The 19,447-nt window shown below is 39.2% G+C and overlaps 1 protein-coding gene across 1 annotated transcript in view; it reads left to right on the forward strand.

The window, feature by feature from the left end:
• The window catches only part of slc24a5 (solute carrier family 24 member 5), a 69,819-nt gene that overhangs the window by 22,078 nt on the left and 28,294 nt on the right, over positions 1 to 19,447 (forward strand). The window contains exons 3-5 of the mRNA XM_061963900.1: positions 12,218 to 12,301; positions 12,379 to 12,482; positions 12,566 to 12,666. Of these exons, the coding sequence (XP_061819884.1) occupies positions 12,218 to 12,301; positions 12,379 to 12,482; positions 12,566 to 12,666 (289 nt within the window). The remainder of the gene's footprint in view (positions 1 to 12,217; positions 12,302 to 12,378; positions 12,483 to 12,565; positions 12,667 to 19,447) is intronic.

Here is a 19,447-nt window from a genome sequence, read left to right on the forward strand (position 1 = left end):
AGGCGGGGTGTCGGTGCGGTGGGCGCGGTGGTGACCCTGGACGTGCGTCGGGCCCTTCTCGCGGATCGCCTCAGCTACGGCTCCCGGTCCCTTTTCCGCTCCGTAAAAGTGTCCATCTCTTTTCTTTTTTTTTCTTCTGTTGTGGCATATGCTGCAGGTGCCTGCTCGTTTTTCGTATGTGGGTAACAACATTTAACTATGTATATATATTTCCGAATTGGTTTAACTGCCACCCGCCTGAATCTATTTAAAATCTAATTTTTTTTCATTTCAACCGCCCGACCCGACCCGCGGATAAAATCTAATTTTTTTTAATTTCATCCGCCCGATCCGCGGATAATCCGAGGACTCCGCGGTTGTGCCCGCAAACCGCGCATCTCTAGTGTGTATATATATATATATATATATATATATATATATATATATATATATATATATATATATATATATATATATATATAATATGTGTGTGTGTATATATATATATATATATATGTGTGTGTGTGTGTGTGTGTGTATGTATATATATATATATATATATATATATATATATATATATGTATATATATATATATATATATATATATATATATATATATATATATGTGTGTGTGTCTGTGTATATATATATATATATGTATATGTGTGTGTATATGTATATATATATATATATATATATATATATATACATATATATATATATATATATATATATATGATATGTGTGTGTATGTTACTCATCAGTTACTCAGTACTTGAGTAGTTTTTTCACAACATACTTTTTACTTTTACTCAAGTAAATATTTGGGTGACTACTCCTTACTTTTACTTGAGTAATAAATCTCTAAAGTAACAGTACTCTTACTTGAGTACAATTTCTGGCTACTCTACCCACCTCTGATTATAAGCATGTTCTAAATAAACTAAAACTGAACATCAAAGAACACAAAGGATATAAAATACATTACAAGAGCAAAGAGCTGCTGCAACCAGCGACTACTTCAGCCGCGCCATTTCTACATATAGCCTAAAGTAAAACACAACAAAAAAAGAGCAATAAATAATACATATAGCGCACATACGATTGCACCAATCATAGAAAAACAACAGAACAAAACAAAAACGCAATTTCAACATCCACATACTGTACAGTGCGGTGGCCTCTGCATTGTTCCACACCATCATCTGCTGGGGGCACTAAGAAGCACTGCAGAAGTGACAAAAGTGCCACCGCTTGTTGCGCAGTCCCGAAAGGGCTTGAGACAAAAAACAATAAACACATGAAAACAAGAGGGAATCATCAATAACACAAGGATGGATACACAAGAGTGCAGAGCTCCTGCAACCAGCAACCACTGCAGCTGCACTATTTATGAAGTTTATTTTTGACTGTGTCTAAAAAAAAAACAGCAGTGATGTGCATCTTTAAGATAGTGTTCCGTCAATTATCATAGTGGTTAGGTTCCACGAATGCTATTTATTTTATGATTTTAATGAATATTATGTATATTATGTATATATAAATGTATTTAGTGCCCTATTCTTCCGTTTGCGCTTAAGTGTTTTTATATGCTTGAAGTTACGTATGTTCCTCTTATTAGTATTCTCCCATCCACCTGTGGACACGCCCACTTCGCGTAATTAGGCAAAAGTGCGTAAATGAGGGCTCAATACCAGAGGTGTGGACTCGAGTCACATGACTTGGACTCGAGTCAGACTCGAGTCATGAATTTGATGACTTTAGACTCGACTTGACAAAATGTAAAGAGACTTGCAACTCGGGATAGGTTGATTGGCAACACTAAATTGGCCCTAGTGTGTGAATGTGAGTGTGAATGTTGTCTGTCTATCTGTGTTGGCCCTGCGCTGAGGTGGCGACTTGTCCAGGGTGTACCCCGCCTTCCGCCCGATTGTAGCTGAGATAGGCTCCAGCGCCCCCGCGACCCCAAAGGGAATAAGCGGTAGAAAATGGATGGATGGATGGACTTGTGACTTCACTTGGACTTGAGCCTTTTGACTTGACAAGACTTGCTACTTTCTCCAAAACCCAAAGATTAAAAAGTTATTCAGGAGCGCTTCCTATCTTTCATCGTGAACGTGTGTGTCTGTCAGCGTGTGTGCTGTCTGTCAGTACAACATCCAATCAAATTACATCCACGTTGTTTTCATCCCACAGCATTCATCCAATCAAATTGCAGGACAACCAGTGAAGAAGAGTTGTCAAACAACGCGCCAGTGAGGAAAAATTATGCCAAAGATAGTTTCGTTCGGGTATTAAAACTACGAGTTGGTCAACAAAACACGAATTGCAGTATGCAAAACATGCGGTTCGAAGATTACAGACAGAGACGCAGCAACTTCCAACTTTGTTCGACATTTGAAGTTTTGAATTTAAGCTAACGTTTATTGGCTAAGTAACGTAACTTTTATTTGCTGTGTAGTTAAATCAGTGAGGCTGTAAACTCACTGCTAACGTTATAACAATAGACATCTTCTAAGGGTACGCAGCATCGACCGCTACTGCCTACTGGCGCTGACGAGACTCGGGGCCGCCATCTTGGAGTGGGGATCCGCTCCACTCAGTGCAATTCATTTGGCAGGAGCAATGAACTGTCAGCGCATTTAATTCATCTTACCTCACTGAATACCAATGATTTTCACACGCTTTTTTGTCATACGTGTAGCTATGATAACGGACACATGTTTTGGCGTATTTTATTATTCATAGTTTGCTTAACAGTAATACAATATTCTTATATGCTATAAGTGACCAGACGTCTGAGATCAAAACTGGGAATATAATCCCAGAGAAGGGGGAAAAAACGGTCAGCTATTTTTAAGTTCAAGAAACAATATGATTAGGTTATATATACATGCATATATCCTACATAAACAATGTATGAATACATTAGATATCTATATATCGTAGGGATCTATAGACTGTATCTCTGTTGCTGCAGCAGCAGAGAGTTTATTCTGTCTTGACACTTTGTATTGATATTTTATATTACATTCTTCCCTTAAATGATCATGTTTACAGTGATTGCTTTATATGTATTTTTTTATGTATGTCGCTTTGGATAAAAGCGTCTGCCAAATACTTAAACATAAACATATATAAACACCTGAAAGTCTTTATATCAGCTAAAACCACCAATCTGTTTCACTGGATTCAGAATAAAACCAAATTCTGTCTTACCCAACAATGTCAGTATTTGAATATTATTACTTGAAGACTGATTCCTGGTTACAATTATACTGTTAAGAAAGTATTGTCTTATACTTTGCCTAAAATGAGAATGCATCATAATCAGTGGCGGCTGGTGAATTTTGTTTTAGGTGGGGCTGAAAGTTTGTAAACTAAACCCCTGTAGGGGCGTCATCCTCCCCCAGAAGATTTCTTTGTGATTTTCACATACAAATATTGAAGATCTTTGCTTCTTCTCAACTCTGTGGTAATATTCTTTTCACAAAATACAACCAATAGTACGTTAATGTTAAATCTTACTTGTGAAAAGTAATCCCCCTATTCCTATTTTCAACAGTCCGCTCATTTGAGCAGGAAAACGCTGAACACCAGCCGGCATCTTTGTTTTCTACTTGTCAACTGTCAGGTTAGGCTGCTCGCCGGCTCCTCATCACCACTTCAAGATGGCGGCATCTTTGTTTTCTACTTGTCAACTGTCAGGTTAGGCTGCTTGCCGGCTCCTCATCACCACTTCAAGATGGCGGCCGAATTTCTCGTGTCACAGCAGCCAATGCTGCGTCTACTTATAAGATGTCTATGGTTAAAATGTCATTGCAAACAAGGCAATCTGTTGCGTCCACTGCAGTTTGCTACCTTATTCATACTTTTTGTCAAGTAATTTTTTTAAGCAGGGTTGCATAAGGTACCCAGGGGTGCCGCTAGGGATTTTGGGCCCCATGAAAATAATCTTTACAGGGCCCCCAACACAGTGTCATTATTTTTTCTGTATTATAAATTCATCATCATTAGGGGCCTCTCTGGGCCCCCCTCCATCATGGGCCCCTAGAATCCGTCTCCTTTACCCCCCCCTTTTTGGCGCCCCTGACTTAGGTACCTATACTTACTTAACGTTACATTAGTCAATGTATCACACACAGTAACGTAATGTTAGATGGCGGTCAGCAGCACCGCATATTTTAGCCACCTACAAAAAGACAAACACAGTCAAATAAAGGTCAGTTAAAATGCATACTATGTTAAGAATATGTGTACATATTGCATAGGGCCCTGACATCTAAAAAGTACAACTGTGTTCATTGTTATGTTCATGTATTTGTTATGTTTTTCATGTGTACACACATCAACACACATACAGTATGAGATGAGATCAATGAGATAAGGTAAGAACAGGATAGAAACTGCTGTGGAACTAGTTACAATGCAATATGCCATGGAAATACAATGTTAACACTTTCGTACAAATAAGTACAGTTGCACTTGTTTTTTCAAATGTGTTTATTCTGTAAAGGAATGAGTTAAATGTTTAAAATGACTGGTTAATAGTGCTATTATGAAGTGTAATGTCAACACTATTTTTTTTCCTGCAATTTCAAATGCACTTGTTTTAATGAATAAATACAGCGTTTTAAAAGCATACACAATCTGTGTAAATATATTAGTCTGTGGTTAAAATGACTTGAAAAAACTCTAAACTCAAAATGCAGGACTTGGGACTTGACTTGAGACTTTCCAGTCTTGACTTTGGACTTGACTCGGGACTTGCCTGTCTTGACTCGGGACTTTGACTCGGGACCTGAGGGCAAAGACTTGAGACTTACTTATGACTTGCAAAACAATGACTTGGTCCCACCTCTCTGCTCAATACTAATGAGGCGGACTTCGCCGTCACGCCTTTTTGTGGCTGTGTGAAAATGATGGAACATATATATATATTTTTTTCTTCTCACCCCACCCCTTCCCCAGCGTTTTCATTTTCCTCACGTTTTTTGTAAGGGGCGCCGGAAGTTGGCAGACCCGTCAGCAATCCTGTTCTGTGTCCCTGTAATGTTTCTCTGATCTTGAATGGGATTGCGCTGAAAATCTTAATTTCCCCTCGGGGATTATTAAAGTATTTCTGATTCTGATTCTGATTTTACAAACACTTGTGAAAGTCATTGAAATTCGTGAAAAAGATAACACTTTAAATGTAAAAAGGCCGTATCAAGAAAGAAAAAGATGACGAAAAGAGCATGCCATGTGTACGTGCGTTGCCATGGTGATGGAGTGTGTTTTTACGCGCTACAAAAGCTTATTTTCCTGGTTGGATGTGAATAATATTCTTGAGCTAAAACTTTATTTAATTTTTTATGGTAATTCCCCTGATGTTATTTGTGATGTTAAGAGTTCTGTTCAGTACAAATGTTTGTGAAGCCGTGACACGTCAGAAATATGGAAGTAGAATTGTCTCACGTCAACTTCATCCATCCATCCATTTCCTACCGCTTATTCCCTTCGGGGTCGCGGGGCTCACTGGAGCCTATCTCAGCTACAATCGACTTATATATATCAATATGGTATTAATACATATGCATATATTAATAAATATACAAATACAAATGTGATATACAAATAAATAAATAATTTGTATAAATAAACGCGTATTTGTAAATATATTTTTGAGATTTTAAAATATATACGAATAACATGTATAAATATAAAAATGTGACATACAAATAAATCAATAATTTGTATAAATAAATGTGTATTTGTAAATATTTTTTTGAGACTTGAATATAAATATGCTTGATTTTGTATTTGTATTTGTATCGAATTTGCATATGTGGATCGCTTTTTTGCTTTTGTGTGGATGAGACATTTCTACCACAAACCAGATGCACAAATAAATGTGACCTACACACTCCCCTGAACAACCAGCAGAGATCACTGCAGCCTGATAAGAGATCAGTATCTACATCGGGATAAGGTCGTTAAACGGAATTGATACAATAAAATAAGCAGCTAGCACGGTCTTTCAGATTAACTGGATAAATTAGCATTAGCTAATACAACGCTAACGTTAGCTAGCTCTCTGTAAAGACGTGGATTGTTTTTGTGCAGAGAACTCCAGGCATTTTGCATATAATGCATATAATGCTCTTTGACCCAGACCGCTCTGGCTGCAGTGCCCTCTGCTGGTTGTTCAGGGGAGTGTCCATCCATCCATCCATTTCTACCGCTTATTCCCTTTGGGGTCGCGGGGGGCGCTGGAGCCTATCTCAGCTACAATCGGGCGGAAGGCGGGGTACACCCTGGACAAGTCGCCACGTCATCGCAGGGCTCAGGGGAGTGTGTTGGTTACATTTATTTGTGCATCTGGTTTGTGGGAGGAATGTCTCATCGACACAAAAGCAAAAAAGCGATCCACATATGCAAATTCAATACAAATACAAATACAAAATCAAGCATATTTATATTCAAATCTCAAAAATAATTTTACAAATACACGTTTATTTATACAAATTCTGTATTTATTTGTATGTCACATTTTTATATTTATAAATGTTGTTTGTATATATTTTCAAATCTCAAAAATATATTTACAAATACGCGTTTATTTATACAAATTATTTATGTATTTGTATATCACATTTGTATTTGTATATTTAATAATATATGCACATGTATTAATATCATATTGATATATATAAGTTGATGTGAGACAATTCTACTTCCATACAGAAGGGCTTGACAGCTTGCGCTTGCACAGGGCAGTTTGATGTTAACTGTGAAAAAAACAATCAAATTAATTGATTGACGCAACATTATAGATGTATTTTCCACTAAATATTCACACAGTTCAATGATCACCACTTAAATGAAATTGTATGTATTAAACATCTAGAATGTTCAAACACGGCTGGTATACATGCGGTCCACTGCCACGTGGTCGTAATCATGAGACGATGATGCACATTTACATTTTTGATAGTTAATGCAGAGTAGCATGATGGTCCTTTTATCCTCAACTCAGTGGTTGTTTCCTGGTGTCTCTAATTGAAGCAATCAGACTTGATTTGATCGTTTTCTGGCAGTTTCTTTGATCATTTTATTATGTGTGGCATACACTGCATCCAAACTTCAAGTGCAATATAATGTTCTACCTTCCAGGGGTGCTGGACTTATTCTAGCCCCAGAAACGCATAGGACAAAAATACTCAAATCGATGGGATTTGACAGGGAACGCCCACTTTGAGGGTTGCTCCACCAAAAGTGTGCATCTTGAATGAAGGTGACAGACTTAAGTGGAGGAGAATCCGCCCAATTGCCTACTTTTTTCTCTTAACCCCATGGGAGAATAGGGCCCTTAACGTTTTTATGAGCCATCCACACACTCCACACAGCTTTCATACAAAATACTTTAAATGCTCTTAAAACACTACATACACTCTAAATCCTATGTCATTTTAACATGACAACTTAAAACACCTACTCAAATCGCTACTTGAAAATATGTGATGCACTGAAACCACAGTTAAATAAATTCTGATATACTTTTGGAGAGGGTGATGTGTAGACAAGTGGTTGTTAATCTTTTTTTTTAACTCGGGGCCCAACTTTTTCACTACAGAGGGGCCCAGGGCCTACTCAAATATTAACGCTCAAAAATAAATGTCTTTGTAATCCTAAATTATAAATCAACTTCTGTCTTGCTTCTGTCTTGCCTCTGGTGAGGGGCGGTCGCATTTTTTTCTCCTCCCGTCTTTTCCTGGCTTGCTCTCTTTTGTCTTGTCTTGTAAAAACTTTTTTTGAAGCCTCTTTCTTTGCGCTGTCCTCCAAATCTAAACATTAGACATGGAATTGATTAGCTGGACTTTGGACTCTATTGACAAAATCTTTTCGACGAGGAAAAGAGGTTCTGGGGAGCCTGGCTGCCCTGGTGGAACCATTGCTGCGGGGTACGTGAGAGATTCCTGGGACAAATGGAGAATCATGTCCCTTCTCCCCTCCTCAATGACACCTGGGAGTCGAACTTTGCTTGCATTGCATGCAGAACGACTCTGGGCTCATGAACACTACTTCACTTCACCCAAAAACTATGGGCATATATACACACACACTCCCCACCCACACCCAACGCCCTCACCACCGCTTAATTCCTCTTCGGGTTTATGGACGGCTGAATAGCGCTTTATAGCAGCAGGCCGGCCTCCAGGCCCCCTCCCCCCCTGTTGCGAGTTGTTGTGATTATATCTCACATGTTTATGTGTGCTAGGCTAAATGAGTTTTTTTCCCTTGGACTCAGTCTGGACCCCCTCCCAAGGATCCAGCCTTTGACTGATATTTTTTATTCTTCCCCCCTTTCCCAATATCACCTTTTTCCCACCTTTTTTAAGGAGTGCCGTAAGTGGCTGATCCGTTGGCGGTCCCGTCTTGTCTCCCTGTAACGTATGTCTGCTCTCAGTGGGACTGTGCCGAAAATGTAATTTCAGTTCTTATGTGTCTTGTAGGGCAGCACGGTGTAAGAGGGGTTAGTGCATCTGCCTCACAATACGAAGGTTCTGAGTAGTCCTGGGTTCAATCCCGGGCTCGGGATCTTTCTGTGTGGAGTTTGCATGTTCTCCCCGTGACTGCGTGGGTTCCCTACGGGTACTCCGGCTTCCTACCACCTCCAAAGACATGCACCTGGGGATAGGTTGATTGGCAACACTAAATTGGCCCTAGTGTGTGAATGTGAGTGTGAATGTTGTCTGTCTATCTGTGTTGGCCCTGCGATGAGGTGGCGACTTGTCCGGGGTGTACCCCGCCTTCCGCCCGATTGTAGCTGAGATAGGCTACAGCACCCCCCGCGACCCCGAAGGGAATAAGCGGTAGAAAATGGATGGATGGATGAATGTGTCTTGTACATGTTAAAGAATGGACAATAATAAAGCATCCTGAATCCTGAATCCTGAACTAAATTAATAATGAATATTTTTCATGATTAAACTGTCAATGAAATTAAAGAGCAAAAAGAAAATACAGCTTCATCACTTCAGTCATAATTTTTGCGCTTAAGAAACTTCTTCTTCTTCTGTTTGTTTGATATTGTCATTACTGCCCAAGTGATGGGAAAGGGAATTACAACTACGTACCGCTGTGGCCCATAGAGAAAACAGCTGAGAAACAGATATTGGTAGCCCTCTAGGGGGCGCTCGTGGCGCAACAAAGAGCCCTGGCCATATGGTTACGCAATCTTGACATAGACAATTTCATTGGCAATCTAAAGAGAGCGTCTCAATAAACGAACTGCTTGCAGACACACACATACAAGTAGGTTATAAATGTGACTGTGGAGCAAAATTTACACCCAAGCATAACCAATACATATTATCTCGACCACAAATAAGTGTATTAAATGTAGATTGTAGATCTCCTTTGACATATTCAAATCCTATGAGCCACTTCAACGCTAAATGTGCAGCTTTGACGAACAATTATCAGGAGTGAAATAATAAAGTTTTCCAACAAAGGAGAGGGACAGGCAGTAGAAATTGGATGGATGGATAGATTAAAGATCATGGAAAGAATAACATGAATGCAGTAATTATTTAGCAATGATGTCATGGCATTACCAGAAGATCATAGCACTGACCAGGTATCTTACCAGATAGCTCTGATGTCATCTGCATTCTATTGGTGCATCGATGGAGGCCAGTATGTAGTCATAACAGTCATATATCACACGACAGTGGAGGCAAGTTTGCATTGACTTGGTATTGACTCTGGCCGCACGACGCGTTGGATGTGGACGCAGGGACGATGTCTCTCCGCCACCTGCACAGGCAACAGTTTTTCTCTCAGAGGCATGCAAGTCACACAGCTTGCGTCCCGTCTGGATTCATTTATTGAGCTTCTGCAGGGGAAGACGTGTGACTTGCAATTCTCTTCCAGAACGCTGGAGGGCAAGCGACCGCAACTCTTGTTCGGAGGGAAAATGATCCAGGCAGCGTCAGTCACGCAAGCTACGTGACACGAGAGCATATTTCAGCTTTACCTTGACAACACAACAATCGTGCTTCTGTGCACTAATGACAAAATGGACAATAATAAAAACAAAGATGGTACTGAAAAGTAAAGCGTGTTATTGTCTCCCAAAAGGATTGCGGATGGATAATGTACAAAATCCAAAATTCCCCAATTTTTTAAATGTTGCCTATCGTTCATAATCATTATGAAAGACAAGAAGACAAATGTGTTTTTTTTTCATTCTATTTTGTAAAAATCGGCTCATTTTAGGTGGCTAGCAATGCAGCTAATGGGAGCGATCCAGTCTGCCTCTAAATCACTTTAAAAAAGCATTCAAAAACTGCCAACAATACTTCATTTACGTCCCGTAACCTGTATAGTAACCAAGCTGTAGCAATATTGTTATTATAAGAGCGAACACTGAGGAACTCTCTTGCTAGTATAGTAACAAATCGTGTTGCGGCGGGATGCAACGGCATTAGCCGGAAGTTAGCTACGTTAAGAGATAAGCCAGCCACTGCGTCAACAGCTAAATGTTTTTTGAGTTTGGATAAGCATGCCATTACTATCGGCATGCCTTGGCTCCAAGCTCCACATTTACAGTCAAATCACGCCGACCTCACTCTCTCGGCTTCCTTCTGCTCCAACGTTTCATCCGGTCTTTGTGCTCGCGTCTACAAGCAGCAGTTCATCCTCCGTATATTCAGCTTCAAAAAGATAAGGTCGTGAATCCTTATTTGTCTAAAAATAATTGTCTCCGTTGTCTGTTACCAAGTCTGCCATGATTAGAACACACACACGTTTGTTTCTGGAAGTACATTGCTTTTTGGAACGTTAATAAATGCGCTGAGAAAATAAGTTCTGGTAATGCATCCGGTATGCAAATTACCAAAATATGGTAAATATTGAACATATTACATATTGTTATGAACGTGTCTGTTATTACTATATATATGTATAGAGATGAAGTAGTCTTGTGATTTTTTTCCCAGACATACATATATATATATATATATATATATATATACCGTATTTTTCGGACTATAAGTCGCTCCGGAGTATAAGTCGCACCGGCCGAAAATGCATAATAAAGAAGGGAAAAAAACATATATAAGTCGCACTGGAGTATAAGTCGCATTTTTGGGGGAAATTTATTTGATAAAACCCAACACCAAGAATAGACATTTAAAAGGCAATTTAAAATAAATAAAGAATAGTGAACAACAGGCTGAATAATTGTACGTTATATGAGGCATAAATAACCAACTGAGAAGGTGCCTGGTATGTTAACGTAACATATTACGGTAACAGTCATTCAAATAACTATAACATATAGAACATGCTATACGTTTACCAAACAATCTGTCACTCTTAATCGCTAAATCCGATGAAACCTTATACGTCTAGTCTCTTACGTGAATGAGCTAAATAATATTATTTGATATTTTACGGTAATGTGTTAATAATTTCACACATAAGTCGCTCCTGAGTATAAGTCGCACCCCCGGCCAAACTATGAAAAAAACTGCGACTTATTGTCCGAAAAAAAAAAAAAAAATATATATATATATATATATATTCAGTGTGTATATAAAACGTTGATGGAGGGTTTTGAAGTTGTTTGGTTTTGAAGGCTGCAATGGTGACTCCCATTAGTCGCATCTTGCAAGCGTTTTTTATCATCTTCAGAATCCTAAAAAAAAGACGTTTGTTCTTGTCTCTCATAACGATTGAGAACGATAGGCAAGGTTCCAAAAAAAGTGCAGTTACCCTTTAAGATTTACTTATGGCTAGCAGTGTGGTGCGTTCAGTGACAATCTGGAAAACACGGATCTCATTGACTTTGTCTATTATTGTATGCTACAGCTTTATTTACACTTACATTTTTTTGCAGCTGCACTAAAAAAAAGCACATGGAATGGAGTCATCGCTGTGTGTTTAATAGTGCATAAAAACACAGACATATTCTGATGTAAAGTTTTGCCCAAAACCAAATCATACTTAAAATTAAACCTGGGCGCATAAAATTTGGGTACCCCTGTGTTTTTTAAATATTTTTTTCTTCTATGTTCAACTACAATTTCACCTTGGACTTACAATAATCCTTATATGGACTGGATGGTCAATAAAATGCTAGCCAGAGAAGATAACTATCTTTGTAAGCTCAGGTAGTGCAAGGATGTACTTTGTTTGTATCCTTACATTGTGCATCATTATGTTGTTACGTATGCTTGTGTGTCTCAGGCCTGGGACTGTCTCAAGATGTCGCTGGAGCTACATTCATGGCAGCTGGGAGTTCTGCACCTGAGCTGGTGACAGCCTTTCTGGGTAAACTATTATATAAATAATCTTTTATTGTCACACAACCTTCCCTAATATCATGACCTGTGACCTTGGTGCCTCAGGTGTGTTTGTGACAAAGGGGGACATTGGGGTCAGCACGATAGTGGGTTCAGCTGTCTACAACCTCTTGGGCATCTGTGCTGCATGTGGACTCTTGGCCCCTATGGTAACGTTCTGGCACCTTCCGATACAAATGCATGTTGACCCACTTCCTCGCTGCTGAATAGTTGTTTTTGTTTTCACTTCCAGGCAGGACGTCTCACCCGCTGGCCATTGTTCAGGGACTGCTTGGCGTACGGTATCAGTGTTGCGGCCGTCATTGCTATCATTTCTGATAACAAAGTGTACTGGTGAGTGAGCGTGACAATGCCTGAACGTGAGGTGCTTGTAAAAAGCAGCTAATCGTGTCTCATTACAGCGGGAACAACAATCGTTCTTCACATGCAGCACATCATAGACTTTTTATGGCAGTGCGATAAATGTGTCTTTTATCTTGTCATGTCACATCATAAACTTCGGGCATTCTATTTTATTAGAAGTTTGTATGTGTCATTGTGGTTGCAATTCAAATAAGTCATATAGCAGAGTTCTAAGAGACAGCAGGCCTTCATAAAGTCGTTTCTACTGTCTGATGAATACCCTGGCTAGGATTGTAAATAATAATAATAATACAATTCTGCATTAACACAACAAATAATAGAGATCTACATTTGAAATGGCATATTGAAAAATATTTTCCAATTGGAACATACCCTCCTCACATTTTCCTAAACAATTTCAAACTGCTAATTCTTTCAAATTGCACATGTTCTGCATTCTTATTAACAAAGCTCACAAGTGAAAGTGATATATATATTTTTTTAATTTGATGAACCGTTATTTATAAATTGCAACATTTACAAACAGTTGAGAAATAATAATCAAAATAAGTACAAAAACAGTACAAAACAGCAACAAGGGGTTGTAAACTCAAAGTAACTAAAATAGAATGCAATATATATATATAACAAACAAAGTGCAAAGCCTTAGGCTCACACAATTTCAGTAAATAATTTAAATTTGGAACACAGCATAATCGTTTTCACAACTTTTTGGTTGTTAGAGGTAGGGAGTGTTTTAACATAGAGTTCTAATTCTTTTTTAAAGGCACAAAAAACAGGTCAGGTATTGAGAAACTTACATTTATGAATATACAACTTAGCCAACAGTATAATGAGGTTGCAAAGGTAAAATTCCTTTTCAATTTTTTTTTCATTCAGTGTAAATCCAAATAGCACATCTTTAAAACAAAGCACAAATTTGTCATGAATATTGTCCAGGATGAAGCAACAGATACAGCCGTAGTGATCGAGTGCTTTTACAAGTCCAAAACAGGTGGTAAACAGTCTCTGGATGCATGTTACATAAGGTGCAGGTAATATCGATGTCCTTCTTGTATCTAAACATCACAGTCTTTACAGGGTAATAAGGATGAATGATTTTAAAAGATATCTCTTTGACTTTGTTGGTAAGTAAATACCTGTTAGGAAGGGACCACGTTTTGACCCAGCAGATGTCATTCACAACATTATTCCAGAGCGCAATTACATAGAAGACAGACACACAATCATTTTGGAATAAGCTGTGGATTTTTCTGTTATTTTTCTGATCAAAGCAAAGTTTCACCACAGGAGTGTCAAGTGGATCATTCACAATTTTTACAGCAGAAAGAGGATATGAGTAAGCTCTGTACAACATAACAACACCTGTTGGAATGGCATCAAATACAATGGCAAATTGTTTGGGAGTCACAGGGACCTTAAAATGGTTGAGAAATTATTGGTAATTAAAGAGTTTACTTTCCTGATTGAAAAGCTGACTCACTAAAATTATATCATTCTTGAACCAATTGTTGAGGAAAAGAGATTTCCTTTTGTAACATATGTCTTTATTGTTCCAGATGAAATATTTTGTAGGTGAGAAATTGTGCTTGTATCCAAGAGACCATGCCAGAAGGGCTTGTTTGTGGAAGTTTGAAAGAGCAACAGGAATCCTATAATGTTGTAGTTACACAATAGCAAACATTGTAGGCCGCCAAGGTTATAAAATACATGATGAGAAATGAAGTACCAAATTGAGGTAGGGTCTTTCAAATAGTGTCTTATCCAATTAATCTTGGAGGTGTTGTTTAGTGTAGTGAAATCCAGAAAGTTTAGACCACCCTGATTGTAATTGTTCATTGTAACAGATGTCTTAATATAATGAATTTTGTTTTTCCAAGTAAAGTCAACAAGTATTTTGTCAATAGTCTTACATATTTTTTGGTTAACATCTAAAGAAATAGCCGCATACGTAAGCCTGGAGATACCTTCTGCTTTGGAAAGAAAGGTTCTGCCTTTTAAGGATAAATCTCTCTGTAACCATTGGTTAAATCTTTTCTTAGTTTTTTTCTACAATTGGAGTAAAGTTCAAGACCGATCTAGAACTCTGATTTTTAGTGATAAGTATTCCTAGATAATTAATACTATCCTTAACTGAAATTTTACATATAGACATAATTTCACATCTCTTCACAGCCATTAGTTCACACTTATTCACATTCAGACGGAGACCAGAAGCCAAAGAGAATACATGAATCGCATCCAAGGCAAGAGGAATTTGAGAAGAGTCCTTCAAAAAGAGTGTTGTGTCGTCAGCCAGTTGGCTGATAGTTATTTCTCTGTCTAATATAGAGATCCCCTTTAAATGACTAGTTTTTATATGAACCGATAACAATTGGGTGGCTAACAAAAATAAGTATGGAGAAATGGGACATCCTTGCCATATCCCACGTTTTAATTCAAACCTTTGAGATGTACCAGATTTGAGCTTTATAGAGCTATTACCATTGCAGTACAAAGTCTTGATTGTTTTGCGGAAAAAAATGCCGAAGCCTAATTTGTCATGTGTCTTGAAGATAAATTCATGTCCGATCGAGTCAAAAGCTTTGTAGAAGTCCAAGAAAAGAAGGAAGCCTTCATCATTAATGATCTCTGGGTAATCCAGTATGTCAAGTACAAGCCTGATATTATTCAACATGTGCCTCCCTCTCATAAATCCTGACTGTGTCTCATCAATTATGTCATCCAGAACCAATTTTAAACGTTTAGCAAAAATAATAGCTACAGTCTTATAGTCATTGTTTAGAAGGCTAATTGGATGCCAATTATCAATGATTAGTAAATCTTTGTTTGGTTTTGGTATAAAGCAGGGGTCGGCAACCCGCGGCTCCGGGACCGCATGCAGCTCTTTGATCACTCTGATGCGGCTCAGCTGCATACTTGCCGACCCCCCATTAGTTGCTAACCCCCCCCCGATTTTCCCGGTAGACTTCCGGATTTCAGTGCCTCTCGCAGAAAACTCCCGGGATTAATATTCTCCAATTTTCACCCTTACAATAATAATAAGGGCGTGCCATGAAGGTACAGCATTTAGCACCTTCTACAATCCTCTTAATATATGCATCTTCTGCTTGCAGACGTAAGTGTCAGCAAGGCATACTTGGTCAATAGCCACACAGGTTACACTGACGGTGGCCGAAAAAAACAACTTTAACACTCTTACTAATAATGCGCCACACTGTGAACCCACACCAAACAAGAATGACAAACACATTTCGGGAGAACATCTGCACCGTAACACAACATAAACACAACAGAACAAATACCCAGAATCCCATGCATCCCTGACTCTTCCGGGCTACATTATACACCCCTGCTACCACCAAACCCCGCCCCCACCCCAACCCTGCTCCCTCAAACATCACCCCATGCAGTGTTATTTCATTTTAAATTGCATAAGATTTTTGTGGCTCCCATTGTTTACTTTAATTTGTGAAACTGGTCAAAATGGCTCTTTGACTGGATAAGGTTGCCGACCCCTGGTATAAGGGTAATGAGGCCTTGTGTTAAAGTTGGAGGAAGGGCACCAGTATCAATACTTTCACAAAACACTTCTCGTAAGAAGGGAGCTAGCTCTTCTGAAAATATTTTATAGAATTCAGATGTAATACCATCCACTACAGGAGATTTGTTATTTTTTCAACTATTAATTGATTCCACTACTTCTTTGAGACAGATTGGACGGTCACAGAATACTTGGTCAGCTGTGCTGATTGATTTAGTAAAAACGAAACAGCATCACTTTCACAGTATTGACTATTGTATAATTTTTTGTAAAATTGAGAACAATAATTTGCAATCTGTTTTGCATCATTGCAAACCAAATCGTTTATTTTCAGTTGATCAATGGTGTTGTTTTGAGCCTGCAATTTTTCTAAACGAAAAAAATACGCAGAATTTGGTTCACCTTCTTCCAACCATTGTTTTCTAGATCTTACAAAGGCTCCTTCTGCTTTCGATTGATACATTTTGTCTAATTAATTTTGGCTTTCTAAGAGACTTTCTTTTTCTACTGCTGACATATTATCTGGACATATAGAGGATAATGCAGTAATGATGGAAATCACATTTTCTTCCTCAGAATGCTTATTCTTAGCTAGATTACTGCAATATTTTCTAATAAATTTACCTACCTCATATTTAAGGAGTTCCCAATTACTACAATAATTGTTTTGGGTTTTGGCTTCATTCCAAAAATTTTTTTTTTGATCTTTAATCCTCATTTTAACTGCTTCATGACATAAAACCGAACTATTGAGTTTCCAGTATACGCTTTTTGAACGATTGTGGGAGGGATGTAGAGAGATGTGAATCTGTATAGCCTTATGATCAGTCAAAGGAGTGGAGAGAATTTTAACAGTAACATTGTTTTGCAGTGATTTAGAAATTAACCACATGTCTATTCTAGATTTTCTTGAGCCTGACTTATTAAACCAGGTAAAGGATGTCTTAACAGGATTTTTATATCTCCAGGCATCAATTAAATCAAGCCTTTGCATTAGTAACTTTAGATTTGAGCTGACACTATTTTGAGAGCCTGGTGGCTATCCATCAAGTGAATTGTCATGACAGTATTGAAGTCACCTCCTACAAGTATATAAGCATTTGGAAATTTGGCAAACCAGTGTAGAATTTTATTTTCCACCTCATTAAATAAAATAGTATTGTCAGGCACCGAGTTATTTCCATAAATGTTAGCGACTATAAAGTAAATTTTCTGAATCTCAAAAATCTGACAAATATAATGGCCATTTTTATCATAGTCACTATGATGCAATAAGACTCCTATAATATTGTTTTTGAGTGTGCCAACTCCACCAGAACACGGTGATGCATGAGAGCAATATATCTCATTACCCCATTGAGATTTCCAAAACTTTACATCATCATTCATACTGTGTGTCTCCTGTAAAAAACATAAATCTGTTTTACATTGTTTAAGAAATAAAAAATAAAGCTTTGCACTTCATGTTCTGCCTTAACCCCCTGGCGTTGAGAGAAACTATTGATAAAGACAAGGTTAAACAAAAATACAATGTCAGGTCGGGCTTATACCGCCACGGGTAAGATGTACCCCCGTGCTACCTGCCGCATTTGGGCAGATGGGGCTCGTAAACCTGGTAGGGCAGCCCATCTAGGAGAAGGAAATCTCCAATCTCAAAACCATCGCTGCCTTGCGGTCAACCCACTTGAGGGTAAGGCTAAGGGAGTAAACCCCGACAGAAAATCAGGAGCCGGAGTCCTGAAGGCAGTTTGATGTTGTAGCGTCATTCCGGCAACTCCTGCGGCGTCGCTGGTGCCAAGTTGCATCGACACTCATCGCTCCCTTGGATCCACCAGCCATGCGGAGAGGGGGGGCTTGCTGCCTGGACAACAGCTTGCCCTCCATAGTTCTATGCCCAGGCCATGTAGATCCACTGGAGAGGTCCACTGGAGAGGTCACTCCAGCAGATACCGGTTCTAAGCCCATCCAATTGGCAAAGGAAACAGGTGCCAGGGGCCATCTCCGTCCGTGGGAGGGACCATCCCAGTGAGACCCCCAACCCCTTTTTGGATCTACCCCATCGTCTCCCGAGACGGAAGGATGCCGACGGAAACAAAAATGAATTAGAATTAGAAAATGCTTTGAGTTAGAAACAAAGCAACTAGACGCTGCGGGAACAACATCATATTAATATTCAGAAAAGGGCAAAAAACTGGCTTGTGCGTAAGTTGTAACTCCAACCATCCATCCATCCACCTCTCTTAACAAAATAAAGACAAGAGTAAGTTAATGTCTGAAAGGTGTATCTTCAGACTGGAAGAGGGATTTATTTTTTCTCGATAAATGCCCGACAATTTTCCCTGCCTTGCGAGCTTCATCCACCAGTGGCCATAACTTCATTCTTGCTTCTCTGTCGACTTTACAGAGATCCTCGGCGAAGCGCAGCGCATTGCCTCGCAGGTAAAAGGAATTCTTTGCAGCGGCCCAGACCGCAGCTCTGTGCACCCGGGAGGAAAACTGCAGTAAAACACACCTGTTACCTTTTGGCTTCAACGCGGTGTACGGTGTTGATAACATTTGGGAGCCGTTCAGCATCAGACGGCAGCAGAGCCTGGCAAACTCGGATAACCTCTTCACGTACATCTCTGTCCTCCACACGCTCGGCCACACCATGCAGTCTCTGGTTCCATTGTCTTGCATATCTCTCCATCTCGGTGATGCGTTCTTGAAGTACATTGATTAGCTTCTTTTCCCCCTCCACAGCCAGTTCCAGCCCAGAAACTCCCCCCATAATCTCGCTTACTTGTTTGCAAACTTGTTCCACTTTAGCATTTCCGCTGGCAATTTGAATGGCATTGGCCTGGATCAACTTCTTCAGCTCGTCTGAGCGGGTGTTAATTAACGCAGATAGCGTAGCAACAATGTCGCTATTGCCCATTTCATCTTTACCTTTCTTGGTGGAAGGCTACTGGCAGGGAAGGAAACACTTCTTCCTTCATGAGATGCATTTTCATGCTGTCCCCTGAAATAGTCATGGCAGTTCTCAAATAGCAGGTTTGAAGCACCGGTTGTAGCGTTATCCGCCACCTTTCCTTTTCAAGCCAGAAGACGTCGACATAGTTCATAGGAGCAGACGTCAAAGTCCAGCCAAATGAAACACAAAATGAACTAAATACTATAGGGAAACTATTAAGTCTCATTTCAATCATACACGAGCCGTTTTTGCAG

The sequence above is a fragment of the Nerophis lumbriciformis genome, linkage group LG06 (genome assembly GCF_033978685.3).
Source record: "Nerophis lumbriciformis linkage group LG06, RoL_Nlum_v2.1, whole genome shotgun sequence".
NCBI classification, from domain to species: domain Eukaryota; kingdom Metazoa; phylum Chordata; class Actinopteri; order Syngnathiformes; family Syngnathidae; genus Nerophis; species Nerophis lumbriciformis.